General features: G+C 44.1%; 1 protein-coding gene across 3 annotated transcripts in view; it reads left to right on the top strand.

Annotated features, from left to right (window-relative positions):
• The window catches only part of l3mbtl3 (L3MBTL histone methyl-lysine binding protein 3), a 72852-nt gene that overhangs the window by 17557 nt on the left and 32102 nt on the right, over positions 1–23193 (top strand). For all 3 annotated transcript variants that reach the window (XM_065268974.1, XM_065268973.1, XM_065268975.1), the window contains exons 12-17: positions 103–188; positions 285–395; positions 8305–8419; positions 11825–11927; positions 13726–13869; positions 14277–14381. In XM_065268974.1, coding sequence (XP_065125046.1) covers positions 103–188; positions 285–395; positions 8305–8419; positions 11825–11927; positions 13726–13869; positions 14277–14381 — 664 coding nt within the window. The remainder of the gene's footprint in view (positions 1–102; positions 189–284; positions 396–8304; positions 8420–11824; positions 11928–13725; positions 13870–14276; positions 14382–23193) is intronic.

Raw genomic sequence — 23193 nt, 5'->3', positions numbered from 1 at the left:
AGTCCAGCAGAGATACGGAAATATCTTGTGTAGTTTGGGTCAAACTTTCTGTGTTAAAGGTAAAAGAGTTGAACACCAGCTCATCTAATCTCTGTGCTGTAGGATATCCTGATGTGAAGAGCTTCTCCTGGGAGAGATATTTGGCAGAGACGAGCTCATTACCGGCTCCCGCGCGCGCTTTTAAAGTGGTGAGTGTAACCATAGCTCAGGATCTTACATGATTTCTGTGGTGATGACAATGTTAAAACATCTACTTGAACATCTCTGTTTCTCTCACTCCACAGAGACCTCCTCATAGTTTTCAGTTAAATATGAAATTGGAGGTGGTCGATCGAAGGAACTCTGCTTTGATCCGGGTGGCCACGGTGGTCGACACGGATGACCATCGACTTCAGGTGAGAATCAAATATCTGCCACCGTTTAACATGTTTAGAGATGAAAGCATGGAAACGTGTAGAAAAAGCTGCTTACTATTTTTTTTCAGTATGGATCTGCAAAATGTAACTGTAACGTCAATAGACCTAGCATATAGCATTAACTAGCATGTAGCGCTAACTCAATAGTAACATTGTTTTAGCATTGTAACAACATTGTACTTAATGTGTAATTTAATGTTGGGGGCATTCATCATGACTGCAACGTCATAGTTGGTGTTATATTGAGATTGGTCTGTTTTCCAGAGGTCTTTTGCATGCACAAGTCATGAAACAATCGCGTTTGAGGCTCATGATATGTCAGAACTCTTATTATTCATCTATGCCTAGATAAATACAGTTTTACAGTCTACAGCACATTTAATAAGCATCATATTAGTGATCTTATACAGCAGTTGTGAGGTAGATAGAGACCTCCATGTGTCCTGATACTCAAATGATCATCCTCGTCAGTTTCACTCCTTCATTTTAGTATTTATGTTGATCTGTAAAGATCAAGCATCACTTCAACTTTGTCTGAACATTTCAGTTTGAGACTCTTCTGATGGAAAGTGTTTTTCTTCTGAAATCATTCTTGCTCTCTGCCCGACAGCTCGCTGACAAAATCTTGCCGCTTGTTCACATAAATGCCTGAGGCGTTTGTAATACAGTAATGCAGATGTTTGAGACTGTAAATATAATAGCACATGGTTACCTCCAGGTCAACTTGTTAAACACGTCTAGAGATGTTTTGAGATGGAGGATTTAAGTTTTCTTAGGGTGATCTTAATAATAAATTGATTAATAAACACAAGCATTTTACCAGGTGTACCTTGATTATTGAAAGACATGTTAAACTAGCTAATCATATTGCATTTTACTGTTTTAATCTGATGGACTGTGAGTTTGTATTGTGCAGTGTGAATTGTTTAGATGTAACTGCAGGTGTTTGTCTATAGGGGGCAGCAGTTTTCATGTCTGACATAACAGATGACATCGTCTCACACTTAACTACCGATCCCGCTCTGTTGTTCTCTTCTCTCAATGTTCTTTCTTGTGGGTTCACAGGAATACATTTCTTGCTACTTGCTATATCACTTACACTTGAAGAGAGACACCCAACGGTTTTGCTGTGTTTTTTCATTTCTCAACCGTCTGAATTTGGCATCTCTTCAACTCTTGATGCGTCATGAGATAGAAAAGTCTCAGATGTAAACTGAGAAATCTCAGCAGACTCAGTGTAGACTATGCAAGTATTTATCACATACTGTTATTTAGCGTACTGAGGTTTTTAACACATCTAGTCATCACACCCCGTATTAATAGCATCTATATAAACAAACACTTAAAAGTATGTAATAAGAAATAACTAATGTAACAGAAACCATCTAAGGAGAAATTTATTTTGAAGTATAATTTGGCTTTTAACTTTGGCTCACGTCTCATTCCTTCAAATCAGTGGTATCAAACTCCTGGCCCAAGGCCATTTCCCTCTTTGCGGCACGCACCTGCTGTCAAAAATATAATAGAAAGAACAGGATGCATGATCGGATTTTAATTGCTCATCTGTGTAATGTTCTGCTTCGGTGCGAAGCAAGGTCACGCCCACAGCTACGTGTACGTAGATGTGAGAGCGCCCCTGCACTTCTACGGAAGTAAATAAACATACGGTGTGTGTTCGTATTCCAGTGTCTGATGGCGTGTTTGTCATATAACAACATACAAAGATACATCATTACAATGGCGACGAGGATGGGATTAAAAGCAATCTAATCGTGCATTTCAAGACATCAAGATATCTTTCGGCTGATAAGTGAGTAAACAAGTGATCTAACAACAGTCATGCAGTCTGTACTGAGTAATACAGCCATCCTGCCGTTCGACACAGAAACTGACCCCAGTTCGTTAGGAACTCGGTGGCACAAGTGGATGCAGCGGTTCGAGAATTATCTCATTGCTATGAATATCACTAATGATGCAAGACAAAAAGTGCTGATGTTACACCTCGCCGGTGAACGCGTGCATGATATCTACGACACGTTCGCATCAGACACCGATGGTTATGCTGCAACAAAAACGAAACTAGATGGGTATTTTTCCCCTAAAAAGAACACACAGTTTCTAGTATACCAATTCAGAAAAGCTGTACAACAACCTGGTGAAAATCTAGACACATATCAAACCAGACTAAGAATGCTTGCAAAAGACTGTGAGTTTTCCGATGTTGATCGTGAGATAAAAGCACAGTTAATACAAAGCTGCACTTCATCAAGGCTGCGCAGAAAAGCACTCAGAGAACCTGACCTGTCTTTAGAGGCTCTTCTTGATCATGGCAGAACTCTAGAAATTTCTGAACAACAAGCAACAGGCATTGAACAACACGCAGCGGCGGCTGTGAATGCATTGCAGCATACAGGCAAAGCAACAAAGCAGCAAAGTCATTTCAAAACGACATACAGACGAACATCCAATACTCAATGCAGAAATTGTGGGGGAAATTATCCACATCAAGATGTCTGTCCTGCCAAAGGAAAAGAATGCAGAGCATGCAGAAAACCAAACCACTTTGCAAAAATGTGTCGTTCCAGCTCTAAGGGCCCTAATGAACACAGCACAAGGAGCAGCTCAAGGAAATACAGTGAGCATCCACGTAAGCAATACAACAACATGACCAGAGTCAAACAAGTTACCGCAACATGTGCCAGCCACATGCACACTGATTCATCAAGCAGCGATGACGCGTATGTATTCGTTTTAAACACCACTACATGTCAGCAACAGCCTCAGACGCACATAACAATACATGGAACTAAAGTCAAAGTTCTGATTGACTCTGGAGCTGCGGTAAACATTATCAGCAAAGCAGTGTTTAACACACTCACACCCAAGCCTCTGCTTAAACCAGCAACAATTAAAATCTTTGCTTATGGCTCTGATACGGCTCTGCCCATCACTGGATCTTTTCAATGCAATGTTCAAACTTCACATAAGACTGTGGAGGCAAAGTTCTACGTCCTCGAAAATGATGGACACACTCTCCTAAGCTATGGAACTGCACAAGAACTTGAACTTATTAACATAATCAGTACCACCAGTTTCACAAAAGGTAAATCCACAGTAGCTGAGGAACTAGTTGACTCACACCCACAACTATTTGAAGGAATTGGGAAACTCAAAAACTTCCAGTTGAAACTTCACATCAATCCAGACGTTCAGCCGACATGTCAACCACACAGACGAGTGCCATTTCACATTCGACAGAAAGTAGAAGCAGAGCTACAAAAGCTAGCAGATGATGACATCATAGAAACAGTAACAGGTCCAACTCCATGGGTATCTCCAATCGTAACTCCACCCAAACCAAAAGACCCCAATAAAGTCCGGATATGTGTCGACATGCGGCAGGCAAATACAGCCATACAACGCGAACGTCACATAACGCCAACCATTGATGATGTGATTCAGGAATTGAATGGTGCAAAATTCTTTTCAAAACTTGACCTCAGAGCTGGATATCATCAATTAGAACTGCACCCAGACAGCCGATACATTACTACATTCACCACACACCTGGGACTAAGAAGGTACAAACGCCTAAATTTTGGCATTTCCTCTGCAGCGGAAGTGTTTCAGAACGCCATAGCTCAAACTCTACAAGGCATCAGTGGCGTTAAAAACCTCAGTGATGACATCATTGTCTTCGGCATATCACAGGACGCACATGATGAAGCCCTAAAAGCTGTGTTTCAAAGGTTAAAGGACAGTGGTCTTACACTTAACCGTGAAAAATGTGAATTCAATAAGCATAGACTTGAGTTCTTTGGATTCATCTTCTCTGCTGATGGTATCTCTGCCGACCCCAAAAAAGTCACAGCTATACAACAAGCAAGTGAGCCTAAAGACCCAGGAGAAATTCGAAGCCTACTCGGAATGTCAAACTACTGTTCTCGGTTTATTAAAGACTTCTCCACTATCACAGCGCCTCTCCGAGACCTGACTAAAAAAGGCACACAGTGGAGCTGGACTGACACACATCGCAATGCCCTACAGCAACTTAAAGATGCCCTGGCCAACGCCACCACCATGTCTTACTTTGACCCATCTAAAGACACTGAACTTGCTGTGGATGCTAGCCCAGTAGGCCTCGGGGCCATCCTGTCACAAACACAGAACGGACAGAGATGCATCATAGCATATGCCAGTCGTGCACTCAGTGACGTCGAAACACGCTACTCCCAGACTGAATGCGAAGCTTTAGCCATTGTATGGAGCTGCGAGCACTTCCACTTGTACCTTTACGGTCATCCTTTTACTCTGATTACCGACCATAAGCCACTGGAGTTAATTTGGAACAACCCCAGATCAAAGCCCCCAGCCAGAATCGAAAGGTGGGGTCTGAGACTTCAGCCGTACAATCTTACCATTCAGTACAAAAAAGGCACAGACAATCCAGCGGATTTTATGTCCAGACACCCTGTCCCTCTCGATACAGAGCACAACACGAGAGCATCTAAAGTGGCTGAGGAATATGTAAACTTCATGGCTCTGCAAGCCACACCAAAAGCCATGACACTGGATGAGATCAAGACTGAAACGAAGAACGATTCTGTACTACAACAGGTCTGTGTACATGTAAGAAACAACACATGGCACAAAAGCACATGTGACATGACCACCGCCTTGAAACATTACAAAAACATCAGCTCTGAGCTCACTGTGTCACCAGGTGATGACCTCATACTCAGAGGTTCTAGAATAATAATACCCACAGCATTGCAGCAAAGAGTATTACAGCTCGCCCATGAAAGCCATCAGGGCATCGCCAAAACCAAAAGTCTGCTGAGAGAGAAGGTATGGTTCCCTTATATAGACCATAAAGTTGAAACCATGATCACAAACTGCATTGCGTGTCAAGCTATCACACCAGTCACTAATGTTGAACCACTTCAGATGTCCGCCCTGCCAGAAGCACCTTGGCATGATGTGAGTGCAGACTTTTATGGACCTCTACCATCGGGCGAGTATGTATTAGTCATTGTTGATGATTACACACGGTATCCTGTCATCAAAATTCTTCACTCCACTTCAGCCAATACAGTGATTCCGGCCATTGATGATGTTTTTTCCATGTTTGGAATACCCAGGGTCCTCAAAACTGACAACGGCCCACCGTTCAATAGCAAAATGTTTTCTCAGTTTGCTGAACATCTTGGATTTCACCATCGGAAAATAACCCCTCTCTGGCCACAAGCAAATGCCACAGCTGAACGATTAATGCGCACTCTAGGCAAAGCTATTCGTACTGCACACATTCAAGGCATCCCTTGGAAGCAACAGCTTAATGTGTTCCTTCGTGAGTACAGATCTACACCTCACAGTACAACGGGGACTTCACCTGCAGAGCTGATCTTTCAAAGGAAGATGCAAACAAAAATACCTTTACCCCTACCAATCACCATTGCTGCTGACACTGACATCCGCAAAAGAGACAAAATGGCAAAGGACAAAATGAAAGCTCTGTCGGACACACGAAGACATGCCACACACTCTGCCATTGAACCTGGAGATTCGGTTATATGTCGTCAGCAGAAACACAACAAACTAACAACACCATACAATGTAAAACCACTTGTGGTCACTAAGGTCAAAGGCACCATGGTAACCGCAGAAAGGAATGGACATTCTGTCACGAGGAATTGCTCTTTCTTTAAAAAACTTAAGCAGGGCACCCCAGATCCATTGCTGGAACTAGGATTTGAAAACGAGATGGAAGAAACTAACACACGTAACATCTCCCCGAGATATCCTACTAGATCCAATCGCAGACCTCCTGTCCGCCTCTCTGATTACGTTTAGATGTTCTGAGTAGTAAAAGTGAACATCCTTTGACTGTTTCTTGTTCTAAAGAGTATGCAATACAGTGACTATTCATACACTTTGTTTTAGAGTGTTACTGAAAACCCCATTTCAGCAGTAAGTTCCATATAGTCCACAAAGCTTAAATGAAACAGTATTTGCTGTTGTAACAGACGTACAGTGTTTTAAGTTCTGTTATGTCTGGTATTCTTCAGGCCCTGTTGAAGGCCCGAAACCTGTTTTGAATATAAATAAACAACTGCAGTATTGATTTTGCAACAAATGTATATTGTTCTAATGTCTTTGCCGAACATGTTAATCTGGAAAAAAAAGACTTAAAAAAAAAAAAGAGTGATGTAATGTTCTGCTTCGGTGCGAAGCAAGGTCACGCCCACAGCTACGTGTACGTAGATGTGAGAGCGCCCCTGCACTTCTACGGAAGTAAATAAACATACGGTGTGTGTTCGTATTCCAGTGTCTGATGGCGTGTTTGTCATATAACAACATACAAAGATACATCATTACAATCTGCATCTCACGTCAATCATATAATTGTCATCATGTGATCAGTTAATCTTGTCGGGACCTTGGAGTGTTCGTACAGTGAAGATCTGTTTCTCTGTGGGGTACTCAGCTGTTACTTAAATAGCTGTGATAGGGTTAGTTGATGCCAAGTCACAGCTTCAAGATGAAACATAACCAAGTCAAGTCTTAAAAAATCTTAAATAAATAAAAACAGAAACACTACTGTACCTGGTTGCAAACATGTATAATAGTTATCAAATGTGTTGTATAAAAAGACAGAAAGCATTGTTTATATTTGTATGTATTATTATATGTTACATAATAGAAAAACAGTATATTAACAGAAATATTGTGTTTTTATGTTAAAATAGCTCTGTGGCCCTCCAACGAGATGTCAATCTCACAAATGGCCCCAAACAAGTTTGAGTTTTGGCTTCCCTTTTTTTTAAAACGAGTGTGTCAGGCTGACATGACGAGCAATAACTCTCTGTTCCGTGTAACCCAGCTGGATGTCCTTGACAGGAACGGGTCGGTAGGCAGAAAAAATCTATGTCTTTAAAAAGTACCTTTATCTGAAAATAAAAGGAGATGGAGAGAGTGAGAGCAGGAAGCAAAATGCAAAAGTAAGATTTCAGACTGCCACAGCTGGTCTGAAGTCAGTCTGACCTCTTAGTTTCTACAATAATGACCAACAGCTGCGCTGTCAAGATCACAAAAATAACTTCAGTCTCTGTTCCTGCTGTCGTTCCAGCCCGTTGCTCTTTTATTCTCAGCTCTGAAAGTTTATACCCAATATGACCAAATCCATCATGCCAGCATCCTGCACGCTGCCAGCGTTCCCATCTGAATGTCTTTGGAAATTTTGAGTTGCAATATGAAGATAATCCTCTCAAGGGATCTGGAAAATTGACGAGCCAAGCTGTTCCAACTTTCATCTATAATGCCTCGGGATGTTTCGTACCTTCTATAGATCAAGAATCTTTATTCATAAGAAGCGTGTTATGAATTTAATACACTTCACTGTAGACCTTCACCATGAACCCATGAGAAGATCCGCCTGCAGGGTCTCAGTCTGGATATTAGCTTCATGTGAGAAGATCAAGATCATCATTATTCAGAAACAAAATAAAACACTCACAAAAAATGTTTTAAATCAAGCATAAATCTTGACATATATTTAATATTTAAAGGTGCTGTAGACTGTAAAACTGTATTTACCTAGACATAAATGAATAATAAGAGTTCTGTACATGGATATTGTGAGCCTCAAACACGATTGTTTCCCAAATTCAAAATCTTAAGGTTATAATATTGATTTATAACTTGAGCTTTTGGGTTAATATCTTGGTTATCTAATCATTTTCTTGTTTGACTCTTCATGTTATTTGCAATTTTTAATGTTTCAAACATGGAGAGGCAAAAGCTAAAAATAAATGTATAAAGCTCATTTTTGTTTTGTTTTGCTGTTTTAGGATGTGTGACCTGACCCTGTCTGTTTTGTCTTTCCCAGATTCATTTCGATGGCTGGACAAATGATTATGATTACTGGATAGATGCAGACAGTCCAGACATTCATCCTGCAGGCTGGTGTGCTAAAACTGGTCATCCACTTCAGCCTCCTGTGTGTAAGTATCATCATAATTTAACAGAGAAGATCCTGATCCATCATGAGCCCTCCTCTAAAACCTCCTGACCCCTTCTTATCTTACACAGGTTTTACTTCTCAACCAAAATAAATAATATTTCACTGAAAAAAGGAACAGAAAACACTAAACAGATAAAAAGAAAGATGTTATCTCAAGCCCATATGTTCTCAGATAATGGCCAATCTAACAGCATGGTTATCAGCCGGCATATTTGTAAATAGACATCTAAGAGCGTTTAATGAGAGCCATTTTCCTCGAGTCATTTAGTGTAAAATTGAAACTGCCAGAGGTTTTATTAGAGAGAGAAATGAGTGAGCGTGGGAAAGATCTAGCAGACCTCTGTAACCCTCTAATGTCAATACTGTATCTTCTGGTAGCCCTAGAGCATGCTGGGAAAAAACTGGTGAACAATGATCTTTTCTGCAGTTGCTCTTAGGAATGATCTTCCTTCCCTCATTCCCTTTCTCTCAGTGTCCATGGAAACGGATTGGTACAGAGTTTAGAAATCAGCAGCTAGCATCAGGATGTGAACGTTTTACTGAGAGAGAGACCGAAGCCCTTTACACACAGAGATTACGGAAAATGCATTCAGGATTTGTCATCAATCATAAGATTTTTGGTTCATTCACACTGCCAATGATTTTCCAGAGTCTGTGCATGCATTCACACACATACCGTAAAGGCACGTGACGTAATTAAAGTCCTAGGGCCTCATTTATAAAGCGTGCACACAGATTTGGTTGTAAAGTGTGTGTACGTAAAAATCCACAGCAAAGTCCATATTTCTAAAAACTGTTTTTCACGTAGAAACGTAGGTATTCAATTTCATTTTAAGTGGTATTAAAAAGGTGCCCCCCCCATGACATTGTTTCTGCCTCTTGTTCACACAGAATGTGTTTTGTAAATGTTACAGGAATGATACTAGGTCCTCTTTACGGGATCAATCCCAGATCAATTACGGGACGTGTTTGTGTTCACACACTCTGACAATTTTACAGACATTTTCTGGGACCAAAGTGCTGTGTAAATGGGGATGAGAGAAAGAGAGAGAAAGACAGAGAGAGATGTTATTTTTTTCTTTTACCTATAGTTTGTATAGTTAATGGAGGTGTCAACACACAACCTGGTCATGCATTTGTTAACAAAGAGGCTGTTTACACTTGGCATTAACATGCGTTTTCGTCACTCGGATCACAAGTGGATGACGTTAATGCCAGGTGTAAACGGTGTTCAAAACGTTTTGAACGCGTCCACTTTCAACCCTTTTCAACCACATTAGTACCACTTTCGATCGGATTGTTTTTGTGGTGTAAACGCACATGTGGTTGAATGTGTTCGAACAGCCACACGCTACCGCCTTCTCTCAGGCCATTTATCTAATCTGAGGTACTAAACACAAGTTTTACGTATTTTTCTGACTTCTGCCTTGAACACACGGTGAACAACGCTATTTTTAGCCTTTCATTGATAAATCTAAAGCGGCTGATCTCTGTAGTTTCGTTTTGAAAGTATGAAAGTTGCGCGATCTGATTTCATCAATTGCGCTGAAAATTGAGAGAAAGCTCTAACATACACACGTACAAAACTCTGTGCAGTATGTTTACTTGCTAAACAAGCAGCGGACTCTGACATAATATTAGTTTGTGTCCATATAAACTCATCATTACTCCCGCTTGCGTTTAAATGACAGCAGAGAGACTCGCCCACCGTCTCACACACCACCCCCTCACAGTATTCAGAACAGAAGCGGTCGAAAGTGGACAAAAGAGACTGATTTAAATACCAGGTGTAAACGTAATGTGTCTCTCTCATCCACTTCTGATCCGATCGATGAAAACACATCTTAATACCAAGTGTAAACAGCCCCAAAGATACATACAGTGTCAGATTTTTAAAAAGATGTAATTTTGCTTTTCAAGTAAATTTGTCTTGTTTAGTATTAGTAATTGTTGTGTCCTATTTATTTATATTTCCAAAATCTGTATATATGGCTAGTTGCATTGTATTATTTACATTTATTACACGGCTTGTTGGAATCCTTGATTCTGATTGGCCAGTCTTGACATTGACAGGTCTGTTGTTCCCAGATAACAACCTCTCAAAACTAATAACAAACGTTAACCCGATGCTGCTACAGTTTAATATTACACAAAATTAAATATAAATAAGTATTTTAATAACATTTATGACATTATATTTACACATGATTAAACCAAATCATGTTTTCGTGAAAATTGAATGTCTTGTCTTATCTTAATGGGACAAAATTGAAAATATGCTCATTTTTCAGCTCCCCTAGAGTTAAACATTTGATTTTTACCGTTTTGGAATCCATTCAGCTGATCTCCAGTTCTGGCGCTAACACTTGTAGCATAGCTTAGCATAATCCATTGAATCTGATTAGACCATTAGCATTGCGCCTAAAAAAACTATTTAAAACTTGACTCTTCTGTAGTGACATAGTGCACTAAGACCGACAGAAAATTAAAAGTTGTGATTTTTTTAGGCTATGCTAAAAGTGTTAGTGACAGACCCGGAGATCAGCTGAATGGATTCCAAAACTGTAAAAATCTCTAGGTTTAACTCTAGGGGGGCTGGAAAATTAGCATATTTTCAAAAAAAGGGGAGTGTCCCTTTAAAACCAAAAGTTAACTGGGTTCCCTCACGGAAGGTCTGCATTCATTAAAAATTAGCAAATTAAATATTTCTAATCAATATATATTGTTCCTTACCTTACTTATGAGCTAAATAGCCGTTCAGCGGGATAATGTACAGGCAGCCGAAATAATCCACTTCAGTGTAATTCAAGACCCTCCGAATGTGCGTCAGGTCCTGATCAGGGCTTATTTCTTAGATAACAACCTGCTGCCTATACATTATCACTTACTTATCATTGTTTGTATCTGCTGTTCATCATCAATGTGTTTTCAGCATAGATGTTTGTACACAAATATGACACAGTATGACAGTCTTTAACAGTTACCTCAGTGATGTAGTTTTGGGTAAAACTTTAGAGAGTCTGTGGACTCTCATCATGTGTACCCAGCAAGTAATTTTGCATTTAAAGGAAATCTAATATCTGTCCAAACACAGCCCAGACTTCTAGGCTAAAACAAGGAAACATTTGGGTGTTCAGTGAAAATTTCCTGCACGTCTAATCATAGCCCAAAAAGAAATGAAATAAAATAAATCATTAAATGAGAGCAAACACCTCCCAAGTTATTTTGACAAAACCACACGTAACCAAAATTCAAGTTTATTTTGGCTATAAGTGAGTTACTCATAGCCAAATTATATATCAGGTCTATAGTTAACCTAAACGGTGAAATGACGGCACTTGATTACTAGGATACTGTGAGACAGTGAGTTTGTGTTTCTTCGTAGCTTCTCAGGACATGTTTGAGGTGTCCGAACAGGGCGGTTGTCCAACCCCAGGCTGTCGAGGTGTTGGACACATCAAAGGAGCTCGATACTCTGGACATCACAGGTAAGAGTGTATAGTCCTTTTCACACAGAGATTACGGAAAATACACGGAAAATGCGTTTAGGATTTGTCTGGGATCGTTTGATTATTGATTCATTCACACTGCCAATGATTTTCCAGAATCTGTGCATGCATTCACACACATGCTGTAAAGATCCTATAAAGACACGTGACATTTTTTTGTAAATATGATAATTAACTCTCTCGAGAACCATGCGCGTTCATTTAGATTTAAGATCATTAGGCGTGCATGATGCACTGTTCGATCATGCTGTTCAATGATCTCAGCTTCAGTGCAGACAACAACAATCTCTTGTACATTAATGATAAATGAATTATAAATTATCAATAATAAATTAAATCCACAAGAAGCGAGACGTATGCCCTTTGTCTGAGGGTTTGCATTAAAGGTGACATAGAATGATTGAACGGGGTTTTTATCCTTGTTCTGTGATGTGACATGTTGACAAAACATTTTTTGTTTGGGTCTGTAATGCCTTAGAAACTTCCTAAAAACCTCTCTCAGATAGCTCTATTAGGGTGGGCGATTGGTTTTGCACCTATTTGTCTCCCCCTACTGGCTTAACTTGCAATCTCATTACTGATTGGCTGACTTTGCTGCCACTCAAAAAAATTAGCCAATTATTTTAAAGTGTAGGGGCAGTGAGATGCCTGTGATGTCATAAGCATCAGTTTTTCAGATTGGGCCGTTTTCTGGCTGACATTTCTAAAAGAGGAATTTCTATGAGACTGAGATGTTTAGCATGTCTAGCACTTTTTGTATGTTCATGAATGCAGGTAGACTACCATTATTCAACAAAGACAAGGTAAAAATGGTTTTTCATTCTCTGTCCCTTTTAATGGAAACCGTTTTGCAAATGGAGATAGAAGTCAAACTAATTTTGGAGGTGATGGACAGAATGTGATTGAGCTTCCATATGTCATGAGTCAAAAAAAACTTCCCAAGGGCACGAAATCCATCATAATAAACTGAATTCATCTTCTTAGTTTGTGTTTATCTGTTGGAGGTGTGATGGGATCTTCCGAAAGGTCGAGATATAACCAGCTGTATTTATTTAAAGATTTCAGTGAGTGTTGTGAGGAGCATCAGTAAACCATCTCTTAATGTCACATATGAGCGTGTTTGCTTTGAACACTGAATTATGATTAGAAGATGACTTGGGCGTGGGCTGATCAGACACATGCAGGATGAAGCAGAAGAGACGGTCACATTTATTTCTCTTGTTTAGCTGTGTGGTTAAAGCTATTGATGCACAGATTCCACTTTTCCAATTTCCGATTCCGATACCTGTATTTTTCTTAAACAATTTAAAATTGCACCCACACAAAATGTTAAATGTGTGAGTGCTTTCTGCTACATGTAGTATCATTTTAAATTGAAAAACCTATTTGCACCGTTTGTCAGTAACAACCACAGGTAACGCACAGTATCGGAAATGGATCGGTCCTGTTAGTCCGACACTTAAAGCTGCTAACTGGAAGCTTTCTGCTTTAAGCTTCTTAAAAGACATCAGCGTTGTGTCCTTGAGCTCTGGACACTAAGAAATATTTCATCCAAGAATGAAAAATGTTGTATAAGGTAGATATGACATTGCCGTTGATAAGTCTTTGTTGACAAACTGCTGTAAGGTTGGAGCTTCTATGCCACATACGTAGATCAACTGTTGTTATTAATTTACAAAATATAAAAAAAAAAATCAAATGACTTTCATGATTGAATCCAATGCAACTCCTAAATAACAATAAAAGCAAGTTATGTTTGTTAAATGACACATTTCAGTGCTGTGGGTTGCCCGTATTCTGACATCAATCTTAATAAGGACTCGGTTCTTCCTGATCGCTTGAGCGGAGAGATGCCGGGCACTGGAGTGGGTCGCCCACGCAGAGCAGAACCGTGCCCTGACAATCCTGCTAACACTAATGAGTGAGTGTTCAGTTCATCCCTGTTCTTCTTCAACACAGATTCATACCTAAAATGTATGAGAAATAATGTGATTCAGTCATTTAAGATCAGTGTGTTATCAAGAATGTTCTGCTGCTGTTAATATGAAAAATGTGGAAATGTAATGGAAAACAAAATTAGTAGAGCGTTCATGGAAAAGGGTTAAAGACAAACATGTAAAATAATACCATTGTTTTGCTTTCTGTAATTTATGTTGAGCTCAGTATAGAGTTGCACTTGCTTGTGTAAATAAATTAGCATACATTAGAATATTTACACTTTACATTTGCCTATCAACACCTGTTGGGCTTGTGATAAAACTGAAGACTTTGTCAAGTCTGGCCCTCATACACCTCTAAAAACGTGCATTTATCACTGTCTTTTTCCAGAAAAGCTGTCACTTCTGCCCCGGCTTACCCGGATAAACCCAGCACAGCCAGCGCTGCCATGGAAACCGCGGTTAAGAAGCCCGTAGGTACAGAGACCAAGCGAAGGTTAGAATCAGTCTCTCAGTCTTTCACAAACACATGTGAACTGGTAAAGTGTGTCCAGTCCCAGCTGATGTGACCCTGCAAATCAAACCCAACTCTGTCTGTTTTCAGACCGCTCATGAAATTTAACTTCCTGAGGTTTTCTTAAGCACCTCTTTGAAGCACCTCTAATATTATTCACACTTCATTTGTCACACTGCAGACAGAATGTCAGGTCAAACGCATTGCATTCTGGGCTGTATTAGATATAGTACTCCAAATATAGTGTTATATCCCTATGCCCTTTTATCTTCAAATGGTTTACTCTCCAAAATGATGGATGGAGGGTGTAGGGGACCAAAAAAATGATTAAAGGATCATTGATGTGAAGTTTCTATCTATTGTACTTCAAAGGTGACATAGAATGATTGAACGGAGTATTTATCCTTGTTCTGTGATGTGACATGTAGACAAAAAATGTTTTGTTTGGGTCTGTAATCAGGGGCGGACTTACCCATTAGGCAAAGGTCGGCAGTTGCCTTGGGCCCCGCCTTACCAAGGGGCCCCAAAACGCAGGGGTGTACTTGGTGAGCTGCCACTTTTTGCCCCTGCTTATCATCAAGATTCCCAGAAAACTAGCATAATTTTGTTTAATTAAGAATTCTATTTAAACATCTTTTGTGTTTTTCAGTATATTTCCATAAAAGGTTTGAACGTTATTATTACATCTGCACGAATGCGCCCCCCATTATAGTTTAGAGTGGATCATTCCATGCACTACCGGATACTGTATGCGCGCGTAGCTCAAATCAACAAAGCGAGCAGAGCTGCAGGCAGCAGCGAGTGAGTTTGATACATTAAAAGAGCGAAGCTGCAAGGAAATAAACGTAGTGAAATAAAGAATGAAGAGTGAAACGTAGCTACACCAATGGAGCAGAAAAGATGATTCACACAAAAATGTTGCAAAAGTCTCCGCTTTTCTCCACACAAACACTGCACGGTCTGTGCTGCTCTCAGCAACCTCTTTTCCGTCACGTCAGACACAGCTCTCTCTCGGCCACGGACACTGATAGTGTGCCGGTGAGTATGCTCCGCAAATAATACAGGATCTACAGTTTATATAATATTAGCGTGTAATCTCAGGTACAGTAGCCTTTAGGTAAACTTTAGTCCGCCGAAATGTCTGCCCAGCACCACTAAAGATTGTAATTCATCCCCAATCTGCACACGAATTTGTGATCGCTTTAGTCTCATTTAAATCTCATATGAAAACTGTAGCATGCTTCGGCTTTGCCCTGTATATCACTAGCGAACATCAAAGTACAAGATGTGTACATAGATGACATCTGTATAGTTCAATAATATAAAAACTGTTTACATAATGTAATGCAGAAGCAATACATGACGCTTTACCATCCACTATATAAAGTCAAATTTCACCCCTTGTTTATCTTATTTCGAGTTCTTAACACCTATGATTGCATTATTTTAAAACCATATTTTGTTCCTTACGAAAATTAACCATGGTTTTACTACAGTTAAGACCAAAAAACGTCTCGGTTACGTATGTAACCCTCGTTCCCTGAAGGAGGGAACGGAGACGTCACGTCGTGACCGACGAATTGGGAACTCGCTTAGAGAGACCAATCTGCTTCGAATACTACTAAAACGCCAATGAACTTGGCATTGAGATATTTGCATAATGCTGGCGCCGCCCCGCCAGGTGCGTATATAAGCAGCAGGTGCAAATGAGGAAATTAGCTTCTTTTTCGCTGAGAAAGCCGGAAAGTGTGACCGGCCGTAACAGCAGGTGGCAGCACCTGTGGCGACGGGACGTGACGTCTCCGTTCCCTCCTTCAGGGAACGAGGGTTACATACGTAACCGAGACGTTCCCTTTCAGTCGGTCACTACGACGTCACGTCGTGACCGACGAATTGGGAATCCCTACCAAAACGCCACTAGGGGCTGACCTCTTCCAGTGTCTGCGTAAAGCCCTCCGGTTCCACTTAAGGATAAGGAGAATTAGGTTTTAAGGCAGAAGGCCGGGCACTAGATGTTCCTTTAACCCCACAGTAGTGCCAGCGACTGGGAAGCGCCCTATCTGAGCGGTATAGGGACGCTGCGGAAGCCACCGCCCCGTTAAGGGCTATTGGTGGGCGAAAGTCAACCGTAGTTGAGGTATAAATGACAGCCGTGGCTGTGTAAGCAAAGCAGTGCTCTGCTAAGGGAAACGTGGGCTAGTAGGATTAACCCCACGGAAAAATACTCACAATGGAACCCGGTGGGACACAATGTGGAGCCCGAGCCAACACGTAGGTTCGCGAGGATGCAGCTAGTGAAGGCTGACAGCCAATGCTCCGCAACAAAGGCTGCCAAGGCAGCGGAGGAAGAACAATTCAAACCATTACGCATTTTTGTTCTGAAGGCCTTCCATACTGACACAATTTATGAATCATCAGTTGGAGGCTGCAAGCCGACCTGTGAGACTGTTCTCCGTGCTCCCCCTGGTGAGGAAAGAACACGAGAGGATACAGGCTCAATACGAACACTGTAAAATCTAATGAACGTATTAGGTGTCGCCCAACCAGCAGCTCTACAGATGTCTGTTAGCGAGGAACCACGAGCTAGAGCCCAAGATGAGGCAACGCTCCGTGTGGAGTGCGCTCTCAAATTAAAGGGGCAAGGAATACCCTGAAGATTATAAGCCAGGGCGATAGTATCAACTATCCAATGAGACATCCTCTGCTTAGTGACAGCTTTCCCTTTCTGCTGGCCACCATAACAAACAAAGAGCTGGTCTGAGGTCCTGAGGCTTTGCGTGCGATCCACGTAGAGGCGCAGTGCGCGTACGGGGCACAACAAAGCCATGGTTGGGTCTGCGTCCTCCGGGGGCAGCGCTTGCAAGCTCACCACCTGGTCTCTGAAAGGAGTGGTGGGAACTTTGGGCACGTAGCCTGGTCTGGGCCTCAATGTTACACTCGAGGCAGCAGGACCAAACTGAAGGCACGAGTCGTCAACAGAGAATGCATGTAAATCCCCTACTCTCTTCACTGAGGCCAATGCTAGCAGGGTCAGAGCTTTCATTGATAAAAGCTTCAGACTCGCAGACTGCAAAGGCTCGAACGGGGGGGCCTGAAGGGCTTTCAGCACCATGGACAGGTCCCAGGGAGGAATAGAAGGAGGGCGCGAGGGGTTTAGCCTGCGAGCGCCTCTTAGAAATCTAACAACCAAATCATGCTGGCCAACTGTTCTGCCGTTAATAAGTGAGTGATGAGCAGAAATAGCGGCGATATCAACTTTAATGGTGGAGGGTGACAGCCTACCGTCTAACCTATGTTGAAGATATAAAAGCACGGTGTTAATAGGGCATTCTCTGGGGTCCTCGCGTTGCGAAGAGCACCAGGTGACGAAAAAGTTCCATTTAAACGCGTAAGCCCGTCTCGTAGACGGAGCTCGTGCCGCGTTGATTGTGTTAGATACCGCTTGCGGTAAATCACTTAAACCTTGCGCGCGCTCAACGACCACACATGGAGATCCCACAGGTCGGGGCGCGGGTGCCATAATGTGCCCCCTCCTTGAGAAAGAAGGTCCTTCCTCAGGGGAATCCGCCAGGGAAGGGCTGTCGCGAGGAGCATTAGCTCTGGAAACCAATTCTTGCTCGTCCAATATGGGGCGATCAGTAAAAGGCTCTCCTCGTCCTGCCTGACCTTGCACAGAGTCTGTGCGATTAAGCTCACTGGGGGGAATGCGTATTTGCGCATCCCCCGAGGCCAGCTGTGTGCCAATGCGTCCACGCCGAGGCTGCCCTCGGTTAGTGAATAAAACAGGCGACAGTGGGTATCGTCCGGCGACGCAAACAGATCTATCTGCGCACGACCGAACTTCTTCCAAATTAGCTGGACCGTCTGGGGGTGGAGTCGCCATTCGCCGGGGCGCGCAGCTCGAGAAAGCGCGTCCGCTGCTGTATTGAGCGAGCCCGGAATGTGAATGGCACGAAGGGACCTCAGATGCTTCTGACTCCAAAGGAGGAGATGACGAGCAAGATGCGACAGGTGACGGGAGCGCAAACCGCCTTGACGGTTGATATACGCAACGGTCGCAGTGTTGTCGGTGCGTACTAGTACATCCTTCCCTCGCAGCTCCGTAGCGAAGCGTACGAGTCCCAGATATACTGCCCACAACTCTCGGCAATTGATATGCCAGTGCAACTGGGGTGCTGTCCACACCCCTGAAGCTGTAAGCTCGTCGTACGTGGCACCCCAGCCCGTGTCGGACGCATCTGTGTGTACAACAGCATGCTGAGCGATCTGTCTCATGGACACACCGGACCTGAGAAACGCGGGGTCCGACCACGGAGGGAATGTTAGGCGACACGCAGGTGTAATGGTTACACGATGGATGCCGGCGCGCCACGCTCTCCTCGGGACTCGATCGTGAAGCCAACGCTGAAGCGGTCTCATATGGAGCAGTCCGAGCGGTGTCACGGCCGCTGCTGCAGCCATATGCCCCAGGAGCTTCTGAAATTGTTTCAGCGGGACCGCATTCTTCCCTCGGAATGAACCGAGGCAAGTCAGAATTGACTGGACGCGCTCTTCTGTCAAACGCGCCGATAAATCGATCGAGTCCAGTTCCATCCCGAGAAAAGAGATCCTCTGCGTGGGGCAGAGTTTGCTCTTTTCCCAGTTGACCCGAAGACCCAAACGGGCGAGATGCCGAAGCGTTAAATCTCTGTGCTCGCACAGCGTCCGTCGAGAATGCGCTATTATAAGCCAATCGTCGAGGTAAGCCAATATGCGAACGCCGCTCTCTCTGAGGGGTTTTAACGCCGCCTCCACTACTTTCGTGAACACACGGGGAGAGAGGGATAGCCCGAACGGTAAAACTTTGTACTGGTATGCCCGTCCCTCGAACGCAAACCGGAGAAACGGTCTGTGACGAGGGATTATGGACACATGAAAGTACGCGTCTTTCAGGTCTATTGCCGCAAACCAATCTTGGGGGCGAATTGAATTGAATATTTGCTTCGGTGTTATCATTCTGAAGGACCTCTTCTGCAGAGATTTGTTCAGAACGCGCAAATCCAAGATCGGTCGCAACCCACCGCCTTTTTTGGGTACTATAAAATACGGGCTGTAGAAGCCCGATCTCATCTCGGTTGGAGGGACCGGCTCGATCGCGTCCTTCGCCAACAGGACTTCGACCTCTGCACGCAGTACGTGTGCATCGGACGCTTTCACCGTGGTGAAACGAATGCCCGAGAATTTGGGTGTGTGCCGGATGAATTGAATTTCGTAACCGAGGCGAACAGTGCGTAAAACCCAACGAGACGGGCTGGGAAGCTGAAGCCACGCCCCCAGGGACCGTACGAGGGGAATTAACGGCACTGTCGGGGTACCCGCGGTGGGGCGGCTGAGCGGGACAGGTGGTACTGCCGGTACGTCTGCTGGGACAGCATAAGTATCTACAGTATGTGTGTGTGTGACACTGACCTGAGCCCGCTGAGGGTGACGGTCGTCTGGTCTCCTCAGCGGAGAGCACAGACTCCGAGGAGGGTGCTGGTGGTCCCGTCTCCTCAGCGGAGAGCTGGAACTCCTCAGAACACCCGCTGGCGATAGAGGAGAGGGAGGAAGAGCATATGAATGCCCGCTCACATCTCTCTCGATCCTCTGAAGACCTGGAGAAGGAATAGGAATGCACTCTTTTTGTGGTTTTGTGGGTGCCGGCTGAGAAGCCGGCGGAACAGAAACAAAAGGAAACCAAAGATTCTCCACCCGGCCCTCTACCGGTGGAGGGAGCGATGCCATCACCGTCTCCCGTAGAGTGATCCCATCCCAATCCAGGTCGCCCGTCTCAGGGCCGCTTCGTCTTCCGTTTACCACGGGAAGCGGGTGGGGCGGGCGGGGCGGGCTGTCGACGGCTGTTCCCCCTCCGTGGCCTGGAAGATGTTCTAGTGGGGGGGGCGGAGGCAGCCGCCGCAGGGCGCCCTCGGCGAGGAGCAGACGGGCCCGCCGGCGCTGGAGGGCGAGATGCAGGTCGCTTGCGCCGGGGCATGATCTGTGCGATCGCCTCTGTCTGCTTCTGGGCGGCGGAGAACTGCTGGGCAAAAGACTCCACCGACTCACCGAAGAGGCCAGCCTGTGACACTGGAGCGTCCAAAAACTTGTTCTTGTCCGCTTCCGACATGTCAGCCAGACATAGCCATAAGTGGCGTTCCTGGACCACCATCGTGGACATGGCACGACCAATCGCCTGCGCTGTCACCTTCGTAGCGCGAAGAGCCAGGTCAGTGGCAGCCCGGAGCTCCGAAAGGACAGGCGAGTCGTGTCCTCCCTCGTGCAGATCCCTCAAGGCTTTGGCTTGGTGAACCTGCAGCAACGCCATTGCGTGCAGGGCTGAGGCCGCCTCTCCACATGCCTGGTGGGCAGCGCCCGTTAAACCGGAGGACTGTCTGCAGGCACGAGAGGGGAGGGTTGGGCGGTCCTTCCAAGAGGGAGCGTGGGCCGGACACAGTTGCATCGCGACCGCACGCTCCACGGGAGGGATCCCCGTGTAACCCTTAGCGGCTCCGCTGGTGAGGGAGGTGAGGGGGGAGGGCTGAAACGGCCGTAATCTCATGGAAAACGGCGACTTCCAGGTTCTAGTCAGCTCCTCGTGCACCTCGGGGAAGAAAGGCACCGGTGGAGAGGGTTGTGAAACCCGGGCAGCTCCAAAGAACCAATCATCCAGGCGGGACGGTTCGGGCTGAGGGGGGGGAACCCACTCTAACCCTACGGTCTCCGCCGCTCGAGCGAGCACGGCCACCATCTCTGGATCGAACTCCGGCGTCCCAACCCGACCAGAGGGAGGAAGGGCGTCGGGGTCCACGTCAGGGGGAGGAGGCCCACCCTCGGATGCTGCGGCGTCGGTGGACCCGGAGGGCGGCACGATGGATTCTAGAGACATCGTAGAACACGACGCTGAAGTCTCCATCGGCACATCAACCGGCTGTGGATGAGGAGGCTGAGAGCCTGAGGACGAATCCCCCGCTCGGCTCAGCACAGTGATGCGCAGGTCGTCTTTTGAGAGCTTCACAGCCGCACCGTGGCGGCGTTCAGCACTCGCATGACGAGGGTTGCGTTTTTCCCGGAGGAAAGACAACCGTCTGCGCAAATCCACAAGGGACATGTTCTCGCAGTGAGAACACTTACCCCCAGCGAACGCTGCCTCTGCGTGCTCGATGCCCAAACACGAAAGACAACGCTCGTGACCGTCCTTCGGACCCATGTATTTGCCGCACCCAAGATCGCACGGACGAAAAGCCATCCTGAAAAGGACGCTGATGTCCGGATATACGAGAGAGTGGCTGCCTTTAACAAGGCACAAAGCTCTCTCGTATCACTCTTTTAGGGAAATTCACTCAGATGCTTAGTTGATGAGCGCACAGGAAGGCAACGCACACACAAAACTCAAAACAAAATAAAGATGTAGAGTCGTGGAATTAAGCGAAGCGTCCGCTGTGGTACTGCTAGTCCAACCAACTTCAGCAATCGAATCCCACCAGAGTAGAGTAGCTTCTCAGTAGCAGATACTGCCGGCTTTCGAAGCGATAAAAAGCTAATTTCCTCATTTGCACCTGCTGCTTATATACGCACCTGGCGGGGCGGCGCCAGCATTATGCAAATATCTCAATGCCAAGTTCATTGGCGTTTTAGTAGTATTCGAAGCAGATTGGTCTCTCTAAGCGAGTTCCCAATTCGTCGGTCACGACGTGACGTCGTAGTGACCGACTGAAAGGGAACCATGGTTACTGTAGTAAAACCATGGTAACCACAAAATAACCATGGTTTTGACAACCATGGTTTTCAAAAACCATAGTTAAACCATGGTTAGTGTAGTAAAACCATGGTTTTGCTCATAGTAATCAATTCGCCAAAAAAACATGGTTACTACACTTTTACCACAATAAAACCATGGTTAATTTTCGTAAGGGGTTTCTTCTCATCATATTATGTTCATTTGAATACAAAGTATTTTAATTTAAAATATATTGTGGATATAATGTGGCATTAAATGAAAATGTATTAAATAAATTAAGTACACAAAGTAAAATAAAAAGTACATAATTGTTATACACATCTTTTTACCATGTAGTACTGCGGTTAGTATAAAATCCAATCATATTATCAAACAGTATTAATCTCAACCTCATTGGGGGCTGAAACGTATGTAACCTAGAGGAAAAAAGAGATGGCGATGAGAAGGAGAGAAAAATACAGTAAAGGTTGCATAAAGGGTGCATAGTTAGGGCCCCGACACATGGTTCGCCTTGAGCCCCCAAATCACTAAATCCGCCCCTGTCTGTAATGCCTTAGAAGCTTCCTAAAAACCTCTCTCAGATAGCTCTATTAGGGTGGGGGATTTTAAACAAGTGGTTTTGCACCTATTTGGCTCCCCCTACTGGCTTAACTTGCATTCTCATTACTGATTGGCTGACTTTGCTGCCACTCAAAAAATGTAGCCAATTATTTTAAAGTGGAGGGGCAGTGAGATGCCTGTGATGTCATAAGCATCAGTTTTTCAGATTGGGCCGTTTTCTGGCTGACATTTCTAAAAGAGGAATTTCTATGAGACTGAGATGTTTAGCATGTCTAGCACTTTTTGTATGTTTGTGAATGCGGGTAGACTACCATTATTCAACAAAGACAAGGTCAAAATGGTTTTTCATTCTCTGTCCCCTTTCAAAATCTGTCCTTCTGAAGGTCTATTTGAAGTTGTCAGTTTGGGTTGAAACGAGCCTTCGATGGCGGCCATTACTGTTCTCATTCTCAAGTGTGGTATACTGTAGATAACACATGC

This window comes from Paramisgurnus dabryanus, chromosome 12 (assembly GCF_030506205.2).
Source record: "Paramisgurnus dabryanus chromosome 12, PD_genome_1.1, whole genome shotgun sequence".
NCBI lineage: Eukaryota > Metazoa > Chordata > Actinopteri > Cypriniformes > Cobitidae > Paramisgurnus > Paramisgurnus dabryanus.
Note: the sequence above shows the minus strand (reverse complement) of the source record. Positions and strands in the feature narration are given on the sequence as shown.